Below are 14,062 nucleotides of genomic sequence, written 5' to 3' on the forward strand. Positions count from 1 at the left end.
TTGCAAGAGGCCTACAATGGGAAGCGATAGATTCTTCATATTTTTCGGCTTTAAATCAGAACTGGATGCTTTTCATCATGTTTACTCAAGTAACAGTTATCATCTAGTTAAAGAGAACGTACTAGGTTTGAGTGAGGAAATGGGAACTGAAGGGAAGGGTAGGAAATGGCAACCTACAAGCCTGAGTCTTGAGCAAGACACTGTATATTTAACAAGTCCACCGCGTAAGCAGACGCACAAGGAGAACAGTTATCACTTGTTTATGAAGTTAGCTGAATTTAGGATTACATTATATGAAATGCTTTCCTGCCCACCTCTGAGGAACAGCCACGACCAATACGAGAAAGTCATGGTTTTAGCTGGACGTCAAGGACTTTCTTTTAGTACAAGTCCTCACGCTGGTCTTCCGCTGGCACGGATGAGAAGGAAACAGATGTCAGCTGAGATCCCTCAGCCTGCTGAAAAACCTTCCGCTGATTTTACTATAACCATCCCACAAGTTTAGTCGGTGCACGGAAGTAAGAAAGACATTGGAAAGAAAGGACAGGAACCACAAAGGGTACCGTTTCGTCTAAACGAGCTCAGTATCCGGGGATAACTACTGGATCTCGGCATACTCACGTGCTAAAGAGTTTAATGACTCTCCTGTTAATGACTGGGTAGCTGGGGCCGTGGGAGGCCGAGGAGAGCGGTGGGGGTGGAAGCAGCACGGCGTGTTCCTCCTGACGCAAACCAGGCACTTCTTGTTCTTCTCGTCCTACCCACTCCACCCAGGGGGGTTTCCAAGCAGACTTTCACAGCCTATGTCGAAAGCAAAATTAATCATTTCGCCTTTTTCTTTTCAAAGAGAAAGGGGGGGGGGGGGAATAAATTCTAGCAGCAGTAAAAATCTCAAAGAAACCATGTTTGAAGACGACAGGTTGCGAGTTGCTGAAATCCTCTGGGCTGAAGGCCAGGGCTGTGCGCTCCCTCGGCCTCTCTGCGCACCGTTCCGTGTGGAGGGCAACCTTTAGCAACCACAGATCACAGAATCGTAGAATCTTCATGGTTGGAAAGGACCTTCGAGAGCATCGAGTCCAACCATACACACACAAAAAAAAAAGCAAAAAACCCCCCCAAAAATACCGTCCTCTGCTCTCCAAACAGAAGGGAGATCACACAAATGTGATTTCCATAGCTACACGGTAGTCAGAGATCAATTATTTAAGTATAACAGAAATAGTCTCTTGCTAAGAGATTGCTTAGCAAGAGAGCCTAAACGGTTCGGTAAAGATAAACACCACCGACCAAAAAGCTCCAGCTCTTTATCAACACTAACTATATTCACTCCGTTCAGAGCGGTAAAACGTAACCAAATCTGCTAACGAAAACCCAAATAAAAGCGGAACCAATCGCTATAAAAAAGGTATGCTGTCAGAGAAAGACTTAAGAGGGCTGCCCAAAGGCAAGATATTCCTAGTTACGCCCCTGGGCCTTAAAGTTTTGCCAATATGCAGAGCTTTGAAGGTTGGCTTTTTTTAGAAGAAAAACAGATGATGATAGATGAAGTATTTCTTTACTGACATTCAGTTCGCTCTCCCAAAATGTTCCTTTTAAACAACTGTGAATTTCTTCATTCAATTTATGATACCAGTCACAGCTTGGTGCTCTTCGTTTTCTCCCGGGGCCACGTCTCCCCTCCTTCTCCAGCCATCTTAAAAAATAAAATTATATCTTGGTTATCTAAAAGGAGTGAATTAGTCTATCGATTTAGCTTTTGGCAAACCTCTCCTAAGGTGCTGGATTCTGATGCTCGTGATGTCCTTTTCCAACCTGCGCTCCGTATACTACTAATGAAGAATCGTTCTTCGTTTAAAGCCCCTTCGAGTTCCTCCTGCCCGCAGTTCGGTGCTGGCTCACCTTAACCAGCAGAAGCGCAGCTGCATTTAAAGTCAGTCTCAAAAGCGACCTTTTTAACCAAATCTAGGGAACGACAACAAACGTCACGGCCTGCACTCACTTTAGGGGATTAAATACTTGACTTTTACCGAGACTCTGATGCTTGTAAGGAATTTTAAAAATGCCTTTGTCAGGCTCTGTTGGTATGACATTTCAGGACCCCGTTCTCCACTCGTTAGGGAAATTCACAGTACCAGGGATTAATCAGTTCTGTTATTTCAATCACAAGCTAAACTTTAGCAACCTTGCCCTGATTGGAATTGAAACAAGTGGAATTTACGAAATAACTTTTAACCCTATCATGGAATGTACCTTTCTCGCAACGTTAACTCAAATCCAGGCACTGAATTCGATCTTCTTTCAGGCTGCTAACTGTATTTATATCCCTTATTATTAGCTTGCTTGGCAGAGGTGAAAACAAGCGTAATTCAGGGAAAGAGAACATTTTTGTGCTTTCAGACTGGCCGGCCTTTTAACGCAACCCCTCCACTTCATCAAGACCTTGACATATGTTTCACGCAAATGAAATAAATTACGTTATTCCGTACTCTGCCGAACAGGAATGGAATGCTAAAGTGAAGCTTGTGTTATCTAACTGCTAAATTAAATCTGATGCTCTTTTTTTATTTTTTTTTTTTCCCCCCCTGTGAGAACACGCGTTCTCTGCCTGTTCCTGGAAACGAGAAAATAAAAGATTGAGAGCAGCAAAAGAAAAGTCATCGCCGTCCTGAGAATACAGCTCATTTAAGTCAGCGGTCAACAGGTATACTGGATCCTGCAGCATCTTTCTCTGAGCTGAAGTTAGCTTTTGGAAAAGCAGACCTGACATTGATAGTATAATTAATAGTGGACATAGTATAAAGAAAACTAGATTTTACTTGCTTTGCTTGAACATCGCCGATGAGTATTTACTGGGTTTCAAGGAAGACAACAAAAGGAACCCGTAGTTAGTCTCTGAATGTTACATACTGAAAAATAACACGTGTTTTTTCTGGGACTTGCGTATAACGCACAACAATAGTCAGCAAAGATACAATGCTTTGTTCATAGATCTCCCTCTCTGGAAACAAAAGTCCTGTAAAACATACCATACATTATTTTCTTCCTTTCTGTTTCTTTCTTCAGAGATTTTTCTGACCAGCCTCTGGAGTGAAAGCTGGTAGAGCCAGCACCCCCATCCGCACCGAAGAACGCCGCTGGGAGGAATTCAGTATCTCCTTGTAGTTCAAGGAGAATTCAGACATACTCCTTTCTTTTGCCCAACTGCATTGTGCAAACTGCTCTTACTCTTTGCCATCAACCAAACCCGAAGCTCCTTCAATTGTTAAGAAATTTTAACAGCAAGCCCATTCCTAGTTTATTCCCTAAATGCTGCATCCCAATGTCTGGCCTCGTGTTGGAATTCCAACTTTTGCTGCTGTCTCGCTTTCTGTTGCAGAAGGATAATGCGCTTTACAAAAGGCGACTTTCAAAATGCGGACGGCGGCGTAGACGCGCGAGTGTTGGTTGCTGAACGCGCGGTGCACGAAACACGGAGACAGAAAAACACGGAGGCAGAAAACACGGAGACTGAAATCCAATCAGCACCCATTACTTCCAGGGAGAAAGAGAAAGTTGCTGGCTTTAATGGCCTAATTCAATGCCCAGAAAGCCTCATGTCCCAGCAGACAGAGGAACCTTTTGGATGCCTTCAGACACTAATGACTCCATTAGTTACGATAACTCATATTCCATGGCTGAGCTCCACAACCGTATGGACTTTCCCTCACATCTTAGAACGTGACCCATACATAAAGATTGACATTTTAGATTTATTTACCATTCTGGGCACTTCCTTCCACTGGTCTTTGTCCGTAGACGGGATAGTGTTTTGTCTCCAACTTTATGTCTAACTAAATAACAACAATAACAGTAATAAAAAGTCAACACGATAAAATTATCTAACCATTAGAAAAGTCATCCGAAGAGCTTTAGAATAAAATTGAGAGAACCTGAGAAGGACAACACAAGCATTTTTCACACTTAGAAGATTTTAGAAAGCAATTCAGCACGACATACCACGTTCAAGGAGCACAGAGCACACGGCAAAGCTTTCTTACATCTGGTTGTTGTTATTTCTTTTTTCTCTTTCTCAAGTTTTTCTTTCTTCCTCTCTTCCTTGCAGTCATCCTTCTCGTTCTTCAGGTTGTCTTGGTGTAGAAATGATGATCCAGGGCCACAGCTAGCAACAATACATGGAAAAGGAAGAAACATTGTCTCCCTGCTCAGGCTGGTCCTCCCAAAGGTGCGGACGGCACTAAGACCAGATCGGAGAGTTACTATCGGACCTGCCTCTTTCTTGGACCCATATAGCACGTAGAGAATAGAAAGCTTGAGACAACTTTAAACCAATAAAAAAAGCCTCCCTGCATTTCCTTCCCCCAGCCAGTCTTCTTGTAGATTTTTAAAACACATGGGTAGAGAGACCAGTTTCTGTCTTACACCCCAAATATCACTTGGTTTTCAGGAGTGCCTCTGCACAAACCTATCAGCCTGAGGAAAGCGGTAACTCCCTCGCTACGTCGCCCAGCAATTAGGAGGGCCGGGGGTTTGCAGTAAGGTTAGTAGCCCTTTTTGAACTGTCAGCGGTGTTTACCTACGATACCTTCCCTGAGACCGGGCGTAACACATTCTGAGACGTCCGTAACCCGTGAGATCCTGCTGCGAGGCCGCATGAACTGCTTACGACTCTGTAAACAGAAAGTCAGGTTTGAGAGCTACGCGGCATCCCCAAAAACTAAGAGACCAGCGTATTGCCGGAGGGGAAAAAAGAAGTATTAAGTGAGAGCAGACAGGGAAACTGTAACACAGTATTTTCACATCAGGATCTTTTCAGCAAAAGATTCAGGAAGGCTCCCAAATTGTGGTTATTTTTAAACCCGCTCGAAATCCAACTTTTGCCCTTGTATCAGACCAGAGTATCGATTTCAAGGGCATCACCTAACTAAGAGCAAGTGCAGCCTTAGAAAACCTACTCCCATCGCGTACTCTACAAACACTTACGCTTGTGGCACGTTTATTTAATATAGAGGCATGCAAGAACTGATCCGCTTCGCGCCGATTCTTTTCAAGGACTCCCATTTTGCCTGCGAGAGAACAGACATAAATAATTATAGAATGAAATGTTGTCAGAGACTAATGCTCTCGGGTTGCTTCAGTCCAATAAAAGCCAAGGCGATCATAAAACTTTCATGGAAAAAGGGGATCGTTGATTCCAGGAGGATCACACTTAATTACGGTGCCTTGTTTCTATTACGCCAAAATAAATTAAAATATCTTAGTCCTCCTTTATGCACAGTTTAGCTTACCCATCTAATTTTGGCCTTTTTTAAATGACCTTGGAAAGTCAGAAACGTGACTATTTCTTTCTAATGCGGAACTCGGTGAGCGACACAGGGGTATTTCCAATGTAAACATTGTGATTTATGTGTGAAGTTGGGACCTAGACGGTATAACGTTTCAGAATCAGTTCCTGCGTCCTTCACTTCTCTCCTGATGTTTATTGCTGACATGTAGATTCTTTCCCGAGCTCGAAAAGGTATACATCACAAAAAGTCATCATTTCTACATTTCTCCAGTTTGGATAGCTGGGATAGCTCACCCAGACCAACTTCAAACGCCTCACTTTTTCTCAAAGACAAAAAAAGACATGAATTACATACACCACGTTTTGGAGTATGGTATCTCGAGACGTTATTATCATCTCTTTTAAGGACGTCAACGGTACATTTAAAAAAAAAAGAAAAAGTGAGAAATTAGAGAACATTTGAGTTCCTGATTACTCATTGAATAGTCTGGATCTTAAGTAAAGCTAGACAGATTTCTAAGAAAATTAATTAGTCCTCTCAAGGACCACACAATATGAAAAACGACAGTGACGATATCAAACGCTTATGCAGATACACGTCAACCTTTTATAATTATGACTTATCGGTAACAATCCAGGAAGTCCATTTCTGACTTCTCCCCAGTATATTCATCACAAAAGTAAGTCTAAAATATGACTCGCTTGTTTCTAAGCGTTCATTAATGACGGCTTTATTCTGCTTTATAGCTACAAATATGCAATTTACTGGGTTTTTGGCAGTATACGTCTGCAGTTAGTTTCTTTTCCAAAAAGGTCAGGGGGTGTTGGAGAGTTGGAAATGATTCGGATTTTAGCGTGCACTTGATTTTACGAATGCTTAAAATTTTCAACTGTAATCCATTTATATAAAAGGTGGTTTCTGAGTCAAGCGAGACGCAGTTGAAAAGCGTCCTTATTTTAAATTAAGAAAAAAAAAAAAGAAAAAAGTTATAGCTATTCAACAAACGAATCATCGATTCATCTTGAAACTTATACGCGCACGGGTATTGTATCAATTATCACAGATCACTAAGAGCGTGCCGTCAGTACATCCGTTAATCACTCATGCAGACGCCTTGGACAAGGGCAAAGTTTGAACCAGGTCCCAAATTACAGACATAGGGGAAGGAGAAGTTCTGTGTCAGAAGCGACGTGCCGTAAAGTCACACCTGCACCAAAAGCAAAAAGCAATAAAAAAACAGCTTACTGAGTTCGTTTAAAATAAACAAGGACAGAACGGCTATCTTTGATGCAAAAAAGAGGCAGACTACTTTTATGAATGCCAGAAAAATAAACTATTTTAATAGATACATAAATAAAAGGTTTAAAGTAGAATTTTTTTTTCCCCCCAAACATAAAGATGGCCTAGCTTCTGTACAGAAACCAAACAATAGTCACGTGACTACTAAATTAAATAATCGCTTTGTTACATTCAAAATAATTGGAGGCAAATGCATAATGAAATGATGCACCTGAATCATTCTCCTTTCTCATCCTAGCAGTGTAATACAGTATTTTCTTGTTTTACAGTACTCTGAGGATATGGATCTGTTAAATAAAACTCTGAATGATAGAATGGCAATAAAATTAACAAATCAAAGGAAAAAAAACACCCCAAAACAACCCCAGCACCCAAAGGGGTACCTTGCATCACCCAGTAATTAAAAAGTTTTAAGGGAAGAGAAAGAAGTACTGTGCTGTGAAATAAATTATGTCTTTTATATATTGTTGTAGAGTTATCTTAAAGTGTTTTAAATATTACATTCACTTTGGTGATGTGATTTTTGTCTATGCCTGTAATAAATTACGCATGGCGCGTGCCAGCTGTTCGCGTGTGTTGAATAACAACCGGCGCCGCGTTCTCCTGCAAATGGGGGGAGCTTAGAACACCTAGGCAAGTTTAAAAACATTTCAGATTTGGGCAAGACGGACAAAATCTAATTCAAAGCAGCTTTCCTGCTATCACCCCCTCCCTTCCCAGCACCTCTAAGAAGTTACTCTGACGGCTTCGCGTCTTTGCCGTGTTGTATCAAAAACTGTCATGGGTCGGTGACTGACACTCTCTGACCCACGGGGGTTCTCAAGTTTTGTTTTTCCTTTCTCTCTCTGAATCATCTGCCAGTTTGCGAACATCCGGCATTAACATCTCCATACTCGCCAAACATTCCAACTAATTTAGGCAAGGAATCGCCATTGGTCTATCGCAAATAAGTTCACTGAAATTAGGTATCATCGCCGTTGTTATCTGGAACGTAGCTGCGACGGGTGAGCGCCATTCATCCTGTAGAGGAGAACGCGTGTCACGTGGACATTTACGTACGCTCAAGGCAGAGTGCCGAGTGAAAATCAGAGCGCTGGTGAAATCAGAGAAAAAAATTAAAAGACGACAACTTTCATCCATAGTGCAGAGCTAGCGTTTCTAGTATGTGCTGTCAGAAGTTCAAGAAAGTTGGGCCGAGCTGGCTTGGCAGAAGAGCGCGCTTAGGGTCTATCCACCAGCAAGACGTGAACGGCAATGTAACGACTGCCCTTTTTTCCGGTTTGCTTTTTTCTTGTTCTTGTTCTTCTTCTGCTTATTCGCCCCTTTACTTTTATCTGATTTCTTTTTCTTTTCGTCCTCCTTAAACCACGGACCCCAGACTCCTCCGTTCAGCTTTGGGTTGCTCCGAGGGTCTTTAGGCGGGTATCGAACGGGAACCGCAGTCTTATTGAACTGTGAAAGCCTCCGCAACAACTGCTTCACTACATCTGGGTACCTTGCAGAGAGGTCCACTCGTTCATACGGGTCAGCGGTGATGTTGAAAAGCCACACCGTTTTGCCAGCTGACCAAGAAACGCGTTCGTTGTGCCAGCGGTTGGGGCCCGCGTTACTGAAAGCCTGCGGAGGTACCCAGTCGCTGTACCCCGGATTTCCCGTCAGTAGTTTCCAATGATTCACTCTGATGGCGGACTGAATGGCGGTGTTCCAGATCCCGTAGCCAGCTGCCCAGGACCCGTTTTTGGCTTTGGTGTAAATCGGGTCAATGTTGTGTAAGATGTCCACCCGTGGAGAACGTCTGCCTTCGCTAATGGTCTCCCATATATCATAGCCATCCAGCTGGATATCTTCATCGATCTGCCCTTCTGCCAGTGTGATCAAAGTGGGGAACCAGTCTGTGATGTGCACAAGCTCCTTACACACAGACCCTTTGTTTTTCAGAAGGGGGCTATGGACAAACCCAACAGCACGGATACCTCCTTCCCAATAGGTCCCTTTGCTTCCTCGGAGAGGCCAGTTACTTCCTCCGGCCATTGGCTGCCCACCATTATCTGAAGAATATATGATAATGCTATTCTCATAGTAACCATACTTCTTTAAAGCAAGGGTCACGTTGTTTATGGCTTCATCCAAGCAAGCGAGCATCGCGGCGTATCTTCGCCTGTTGATGTTATTGATCGACCGATAATGTTCAAAATACTTGCCTGGGGCCTGAAGAGGCGAATGGACGGCTTGGTAAGCAATATATAAGAATAGAGGTTTCCTGGGGTTATGAGAAGCTAAGATCTGTTGTACTTTTTGTGTGTACATCTGCGTTGAGTAGATGCCGTTGTCATGATCCCAAGCCGCGTTGTCGTTCTCGTACAGGTCATAGCCACATATCCCGGGGCTGTCGCATTTGAAGTGAGTGTAATAGTCGCCGCTGCCTAAGAGCGAGCCGAAGAAAGTGTCGAACCCTCTCTGCGTGGGCATGCATTCTCTGCGGTAGAACCCCAAGTGCCACTTGCCAACCATGTGCGTGGAGTAACCAACCTCCTTCAGCTTCTGAGGTAGCGTGACGTTGTCCAGAGGTAAGCAGTTGGGCTGGGTTGGCCGTATGATGGAGTGCTGGAGGCCGGTGTGTATCTGGTACCTGGGGGCAAGGAGGAGACAGGCATCAGGTGGGGCGGGGGGGAAAGAAACGCTCAGCCCCTTACACACGGACACCCGCTCTGATGGAAAATATTCCTGTGCACGCAGCAATTTTCTCTGGAAGTATCTGGAAGTGCCTACGTCCAAAACTAACGAGGTCATACTATTAAATCTGCTGAAACAGGAGAACGGCATCTGTTTCGCTTCGCAAGTGTTTAAGAGCGGTTTCCCCCCTCCCCGCCATCCTTTGGCCAGCGGGCGACAATACCGAACGAGAAACATGACACAGCAGCATCACACGCTTCCCTCCCCGCTGGCCTCATCGGAAATGCTTTAACTTCCTTGTAGCTGTGAGCAACCCCAAAGGACCTCAGAGGCAACGCGCTGCCCGTGAACCATTATTTTGGGCACGACTGTTTTAAAGCCAGCAGTCAAACTCACAGAGCTTTCCGGCATCCCTTCTGTATTACGTTCATCCATCACGCGATAGGCACACGGGCTATGACTTAGCAGAAATATTACTAATATTAGAGCAACGGAGCCAGTCATCAGCACGTGCATAGTGGAACACCTACAGTCCCGCGCTCCGGCATTTATCTCCTGAGCAAGAGGCATAAGTACGCGTGAAAAGCAAATATCCCGGCCAAAACTCAAAGACGCATCCGCGGTTCCAGTGAAAGAGGTTTACGAGCGATCACTCGAAAGGAAGCGATAATTCCATCGCTGTTTCTCGTGTTTGGCAGTCGTTTTCTGTCCTTGCCCAACCGTTCCATCAAATGTTTCCCTCCCTGAGCTGAGCTAGTCAAAATACGTATCTCCAGCATATAAATATGCTGGACTTTGAGCGTGTAACAGCAGTATATTTAAAGGATAGGATAATAAATTCTGCAGTGCCGTACAGTCTATGTGTAAAGAATACATATGGCCTCCAGATGATCAGAAAATGAATTCAGCATGGGCAGTAGTACGTCTCAAAAATCAAGAACAAATCCATTTATATCAGTTTGACACTAGAAAATAAAACATGACAGCGCGTTGTAAACCAAAGCGTGTGAGAACTGATTAAATTCGCAGTCACGAATACAACAGCGAGGTCCACCAATACTGCGAATCTTTCCCCACACCCACTTTTTTTTTTTTTATTAATTTGTGGTGGTAGGAGTTGGAACGTCCTGACACATTCTGCTAGTATCGCCAATCCGACGGGCCTCCTGAGCTATCTAGAAAATTAAAAACATTAGGCCCTGCCTGTCCATAAATAACTTAACGTCTGCTTTTATATGATGTCTTCCTGGCCAAGATCTTAGAAGGCACCGTAGATGTCTTTAACGCCTGCCAATCTGTAATAATTGTGGAACTCCCGTTTCATTCTTCAACTTATTGCCACAGAACCAGAAGCTCCAGCCTAACTAATTTATTGCAGAAGCTCCGGGTGTTGCGCCTCCTCTGCTTGAAGCTAGCCCGCGCCCAGCACACGCTGTAACGCTGCTGCTTTCCTTTGTCTCTCTGGCACCGTCTGGGAGCATCGTTCCCGTCACCAGCCTGGGGACCTGGAGCCCCGCCATCCAATCGTCCCCGCGCTCGCGAGCTGGTGCTGGCCCAGGAGATACTGCAGGAGTTAAAGTGTACGCTCAAAATTCGGGGTTTCCGGGACCTACACTTTGCTTTTGTAAAAGGAACATCCCGCACACACAAATACCCACCTCTTTCCCGTGATTCAAGTGTAATATTCTTCTCCTTTTAGAACAGGTACACTACAATAAGGAGACGGGGCTGACTTAACGGCAGTGCCCCATACTTCAGTTCACTCCGTCTTTGAGAGCCCTCAGGGACTCGTTCACAAGACGTTTCATTCCCTTCCTCTTCTCCTTCCTCTGCCTTGTTAAACTCTTGCAGTAAATTCCCCTTATTTGAGGGAATATTATATAGGCCCCATCCCTGGAGGGGTTCAAGGCCAGGTTGGACGGGGCTTGGAGCAACCTGGGCTGGTGGGAGGTGTCCCTGCCCAGGGCAGGGGGTGGCACTGGGTGGGCTTTGAGGTCCCTTCCAACACAAACCATTCCATGATTCTACGATCCAACCAAAAAAGTCCTTGCCCGCACCCTGCAATTTTAGTAAATGGCTTCTGCTTTCGTAAACCTTGACAGCCTCCTCTATCGTGAGATCAACCCCCGGTCCCAGCCGGACAGTTTCTCCTGTCCTGATAAGCTCATTTTGCTGAAAGTCAGAATTTTCTCTAAAAAGAGCCATGTTGTTGCAATAGAGATCCTTCCACCCTTCTCCTGGGGAGAACAGGCAACAGAATTTGCGACACATTGCACACCGACGTGCCTCTTGACAAAGCCTACACTGAAAGTCCAATATTCATACAAAGGTAATTATCATGAAGAATTCATAACCACCACGTGGCCTCCCCAGCTCGGGTCGTTCAATTATACGCCCAAGCGTGAAATTCCTACGCTGTTAATCTGACAAAGGCCGAACCGAAAAAATATCGAGAATTAGCCTCAGTTATACGTATTCTGCTTCGGAAAATATCCGGCATACAGCAACGTCTTTTATATTTTCGGCAGTCCCCTCAGCAAGTTATTCAACACGCCGGCTGCACCGCACCGACAGCGGCCCTGCTTCAACCCTCCGCCGCTGCCTTTTTCCCGCGCGCCTGCCGTGCGTTTCCCGTCTGCGCTATTTACGGCGCAGCTCTGCTCCTCCATATACATCTACGCACACATCCAAATCCACGGGCATCTTTATATTCACGTACGTAAAAAAAGGCACCTGCAAAATAATCCATTTTAAGTACTTCAACGGCAGAGACGTTTCAAAGACGGATCAACCTCTCGTTACCAGAATATTCTTTACCGTGACAAAAACGGTGAAGATTTGTTTCACTCTTCTGCGCCGCCTGCCTTCCTAATTGATCCAGTATGTGCCAACATTACTTTTTCAGTGAAAGTATTTTGCTTTTTCAAAGGACTTGCGGACCGTTCAGGGGAAAACAAAGTAATCTGAGCAAAAGACAGTTATTACGTGGAAGTAAACGGCGTTAATAGCAATAGGAAGAGCGTCTCAACAACATTACTGTTTTGAAACTCTATTTATACCGTGCAAGAGAAGAAAAAAAAACTGAACAAGGCGAAACATAAAGGAAATAAGAGGCAGATGCCGATTTAGGGGGAGTTCTCTAGAAGATAAACTCAACGAGGCCAAAAACTGCCATGAAACCTCTGTGAAATACACGCTATAGATTTCATCGCTTCCCACCACAAGACTAGCTAGTTCTTTAGAATAAATTGGGAGAGTTTAACCCCCAGTGCAGAAAGCAAGTTACGATCGTGAACAGCCTGGAATTCGTTAAGATAATTACAACACTAGTAAACAGTTAAATACAAGCAAATGCTGACAAGCCGCCGAATCTCGTTTCATAGTTTTTTTTTTAGACTTTGACCTTTATGGACAGTCTTTACATAAAGGTAATAAACTGCTAATATTCTGTATAAAGTATACGTATATTCATATAACGTAGGTATGTAAAGTGCATAAATATATACGTATATAAGGAATATATATATATATATTCAGGACTTGTGAATACTTGATACGCATGTACTGTGCTTTCTTTCTCCGGACCCCTCCGAGTTTCTAGACCATGTTTGTCTCCGCTTAAGACACCTGAAATTTGAAATGGGCAGAGCAAGGAACTGAGTAAAGTGGAAAAACCCAAGCGAAACGTCCAGCTAATAATTGAAAATTAATTTCTCGGGGATGGCTCTTAGCGCTTCTTCTACTCTTATTTCTATTTCACTAGCAGGGAAGTCGGTCAGATGTTTCCCGTAAGAGCGCTGCGATGGCCGTTCCAGCCCAGGCAGCTGTTTCACGCTAGTTGACTGTTGCACCGCTTTGTTTACTCGTTTGTAGCGGAAACTTTAAAGCAAGGGACTCCCAGAGGGAGTATCTCGGTGACTTCGCAGGCCCTTGGCCGCTGGGATGCTGGGAGAAATATTCCAGAGGTTTCGGAAAACAAATAAATAAACAAATAAATCCTCCATCCTGAGTCTGAACTCGCGATACTGCTTTCCAGCCACAGCCCGTAGCCACGGTGCTTCTTTCTCGTTTTGCATTTCGTAAACGTACTGATGCTTTCTCAATTTTCACGTCTTATTTCCAGTCTTCTCCTAACTTAAGAGACGGGCGCCCAGTCTTGCCTTTGCTAACTCCCACTTACCCTGCTTCCACGAGAGCAAAAGCAGGCAGCTGGCATCTCAGCATTTATTACGGTAGCAAGTTTTGACTATCTGTTCTAGACAAACCAGGTTTTTGCTACACTCCGTCAATCACAGTTCTTCAGTGCCGATGGTCTACGGGAACCGCGTGCTAGTCCGCGGGACTAAACGCTAGCATGAAAGTTTTGGTTTTCATGCAATATATGAATTATTTCATGTATTTTCATGCTTCTCAGAAACAATCTCAAGGAGCCTTGAGCCTATACTATATAAAAGTTACAGTTTGTTTTTCAAAAATAGCAGCTGTGCAGCAGCACGGGAGAAAAGTGGGGTTTTTTCCTGCCCTAAGCTCCGGATACTTGGTTCCAAAGTAAAGTTACAGCCAAGGCTTCAGTTCGACATACAGTTTAAATAAGAATGTGATTTCAGCCAGGTAGTTGGCTGAAACGGGACCAAAGTAAGCAATCAAAGTTTGTGCCACGAACATGAGCGATGCTAGAGGTATGGAAATAACTCTCCAGCCAGCCGTGCCGCATTTTGTCCTGGTTAAAATTCTGGACACCACCGAGGAGTGAAGGAAATGCCTTCGACATTAGAACACGATCTGTCACAAAAAGTACCCTTTTG

The 14,062-nt window shown here is 44.2% G+C and overlaps 1 protein-coding gene across 2 annotated transcripts in view; it reads right to left on the reverse strand.

Annotated features, from left to right (window-relative positions):
* Nucleotides 1–6,368: 6,368 nt before the first annotated feature.
* ARSJ (arylsulfatase family member J) overlaps nt 6,369–14,062 on the reverse strand; it is a 44,199-nt gene continuing 36,505 nt past the window's right edge. For both annotated transcript variants that reach the window (XM_054203916.1, XM_054203917.1), the window contains exon 2: nt 6,369–9,213. In XM_054203916.1, the coding sequence (XP_054059891.1) occupies nt 7,812–9,213 (1,402 nt within the window). In that variant the 3' untranslated portion in view covers nt 6,369–7,811. The remainder of the gene's footprint in view (nt 9,214–14,062) is intronic.

Source organism: Rissa tridactyla, chromosome 5 (genome assembly GCF_028500815.1).
Source record: "Rissa tridactyla isolate bRisTri1 chromosome 5, bRisTri1.patW.cur.20221130, whole genome shotgun sequence".
Taxonomy (NCBI): Eukaryota; Metazoa; Chordata; class Aves; order Charadriiformes; family Laridae; genus Rissa; species Rissa tridactyla.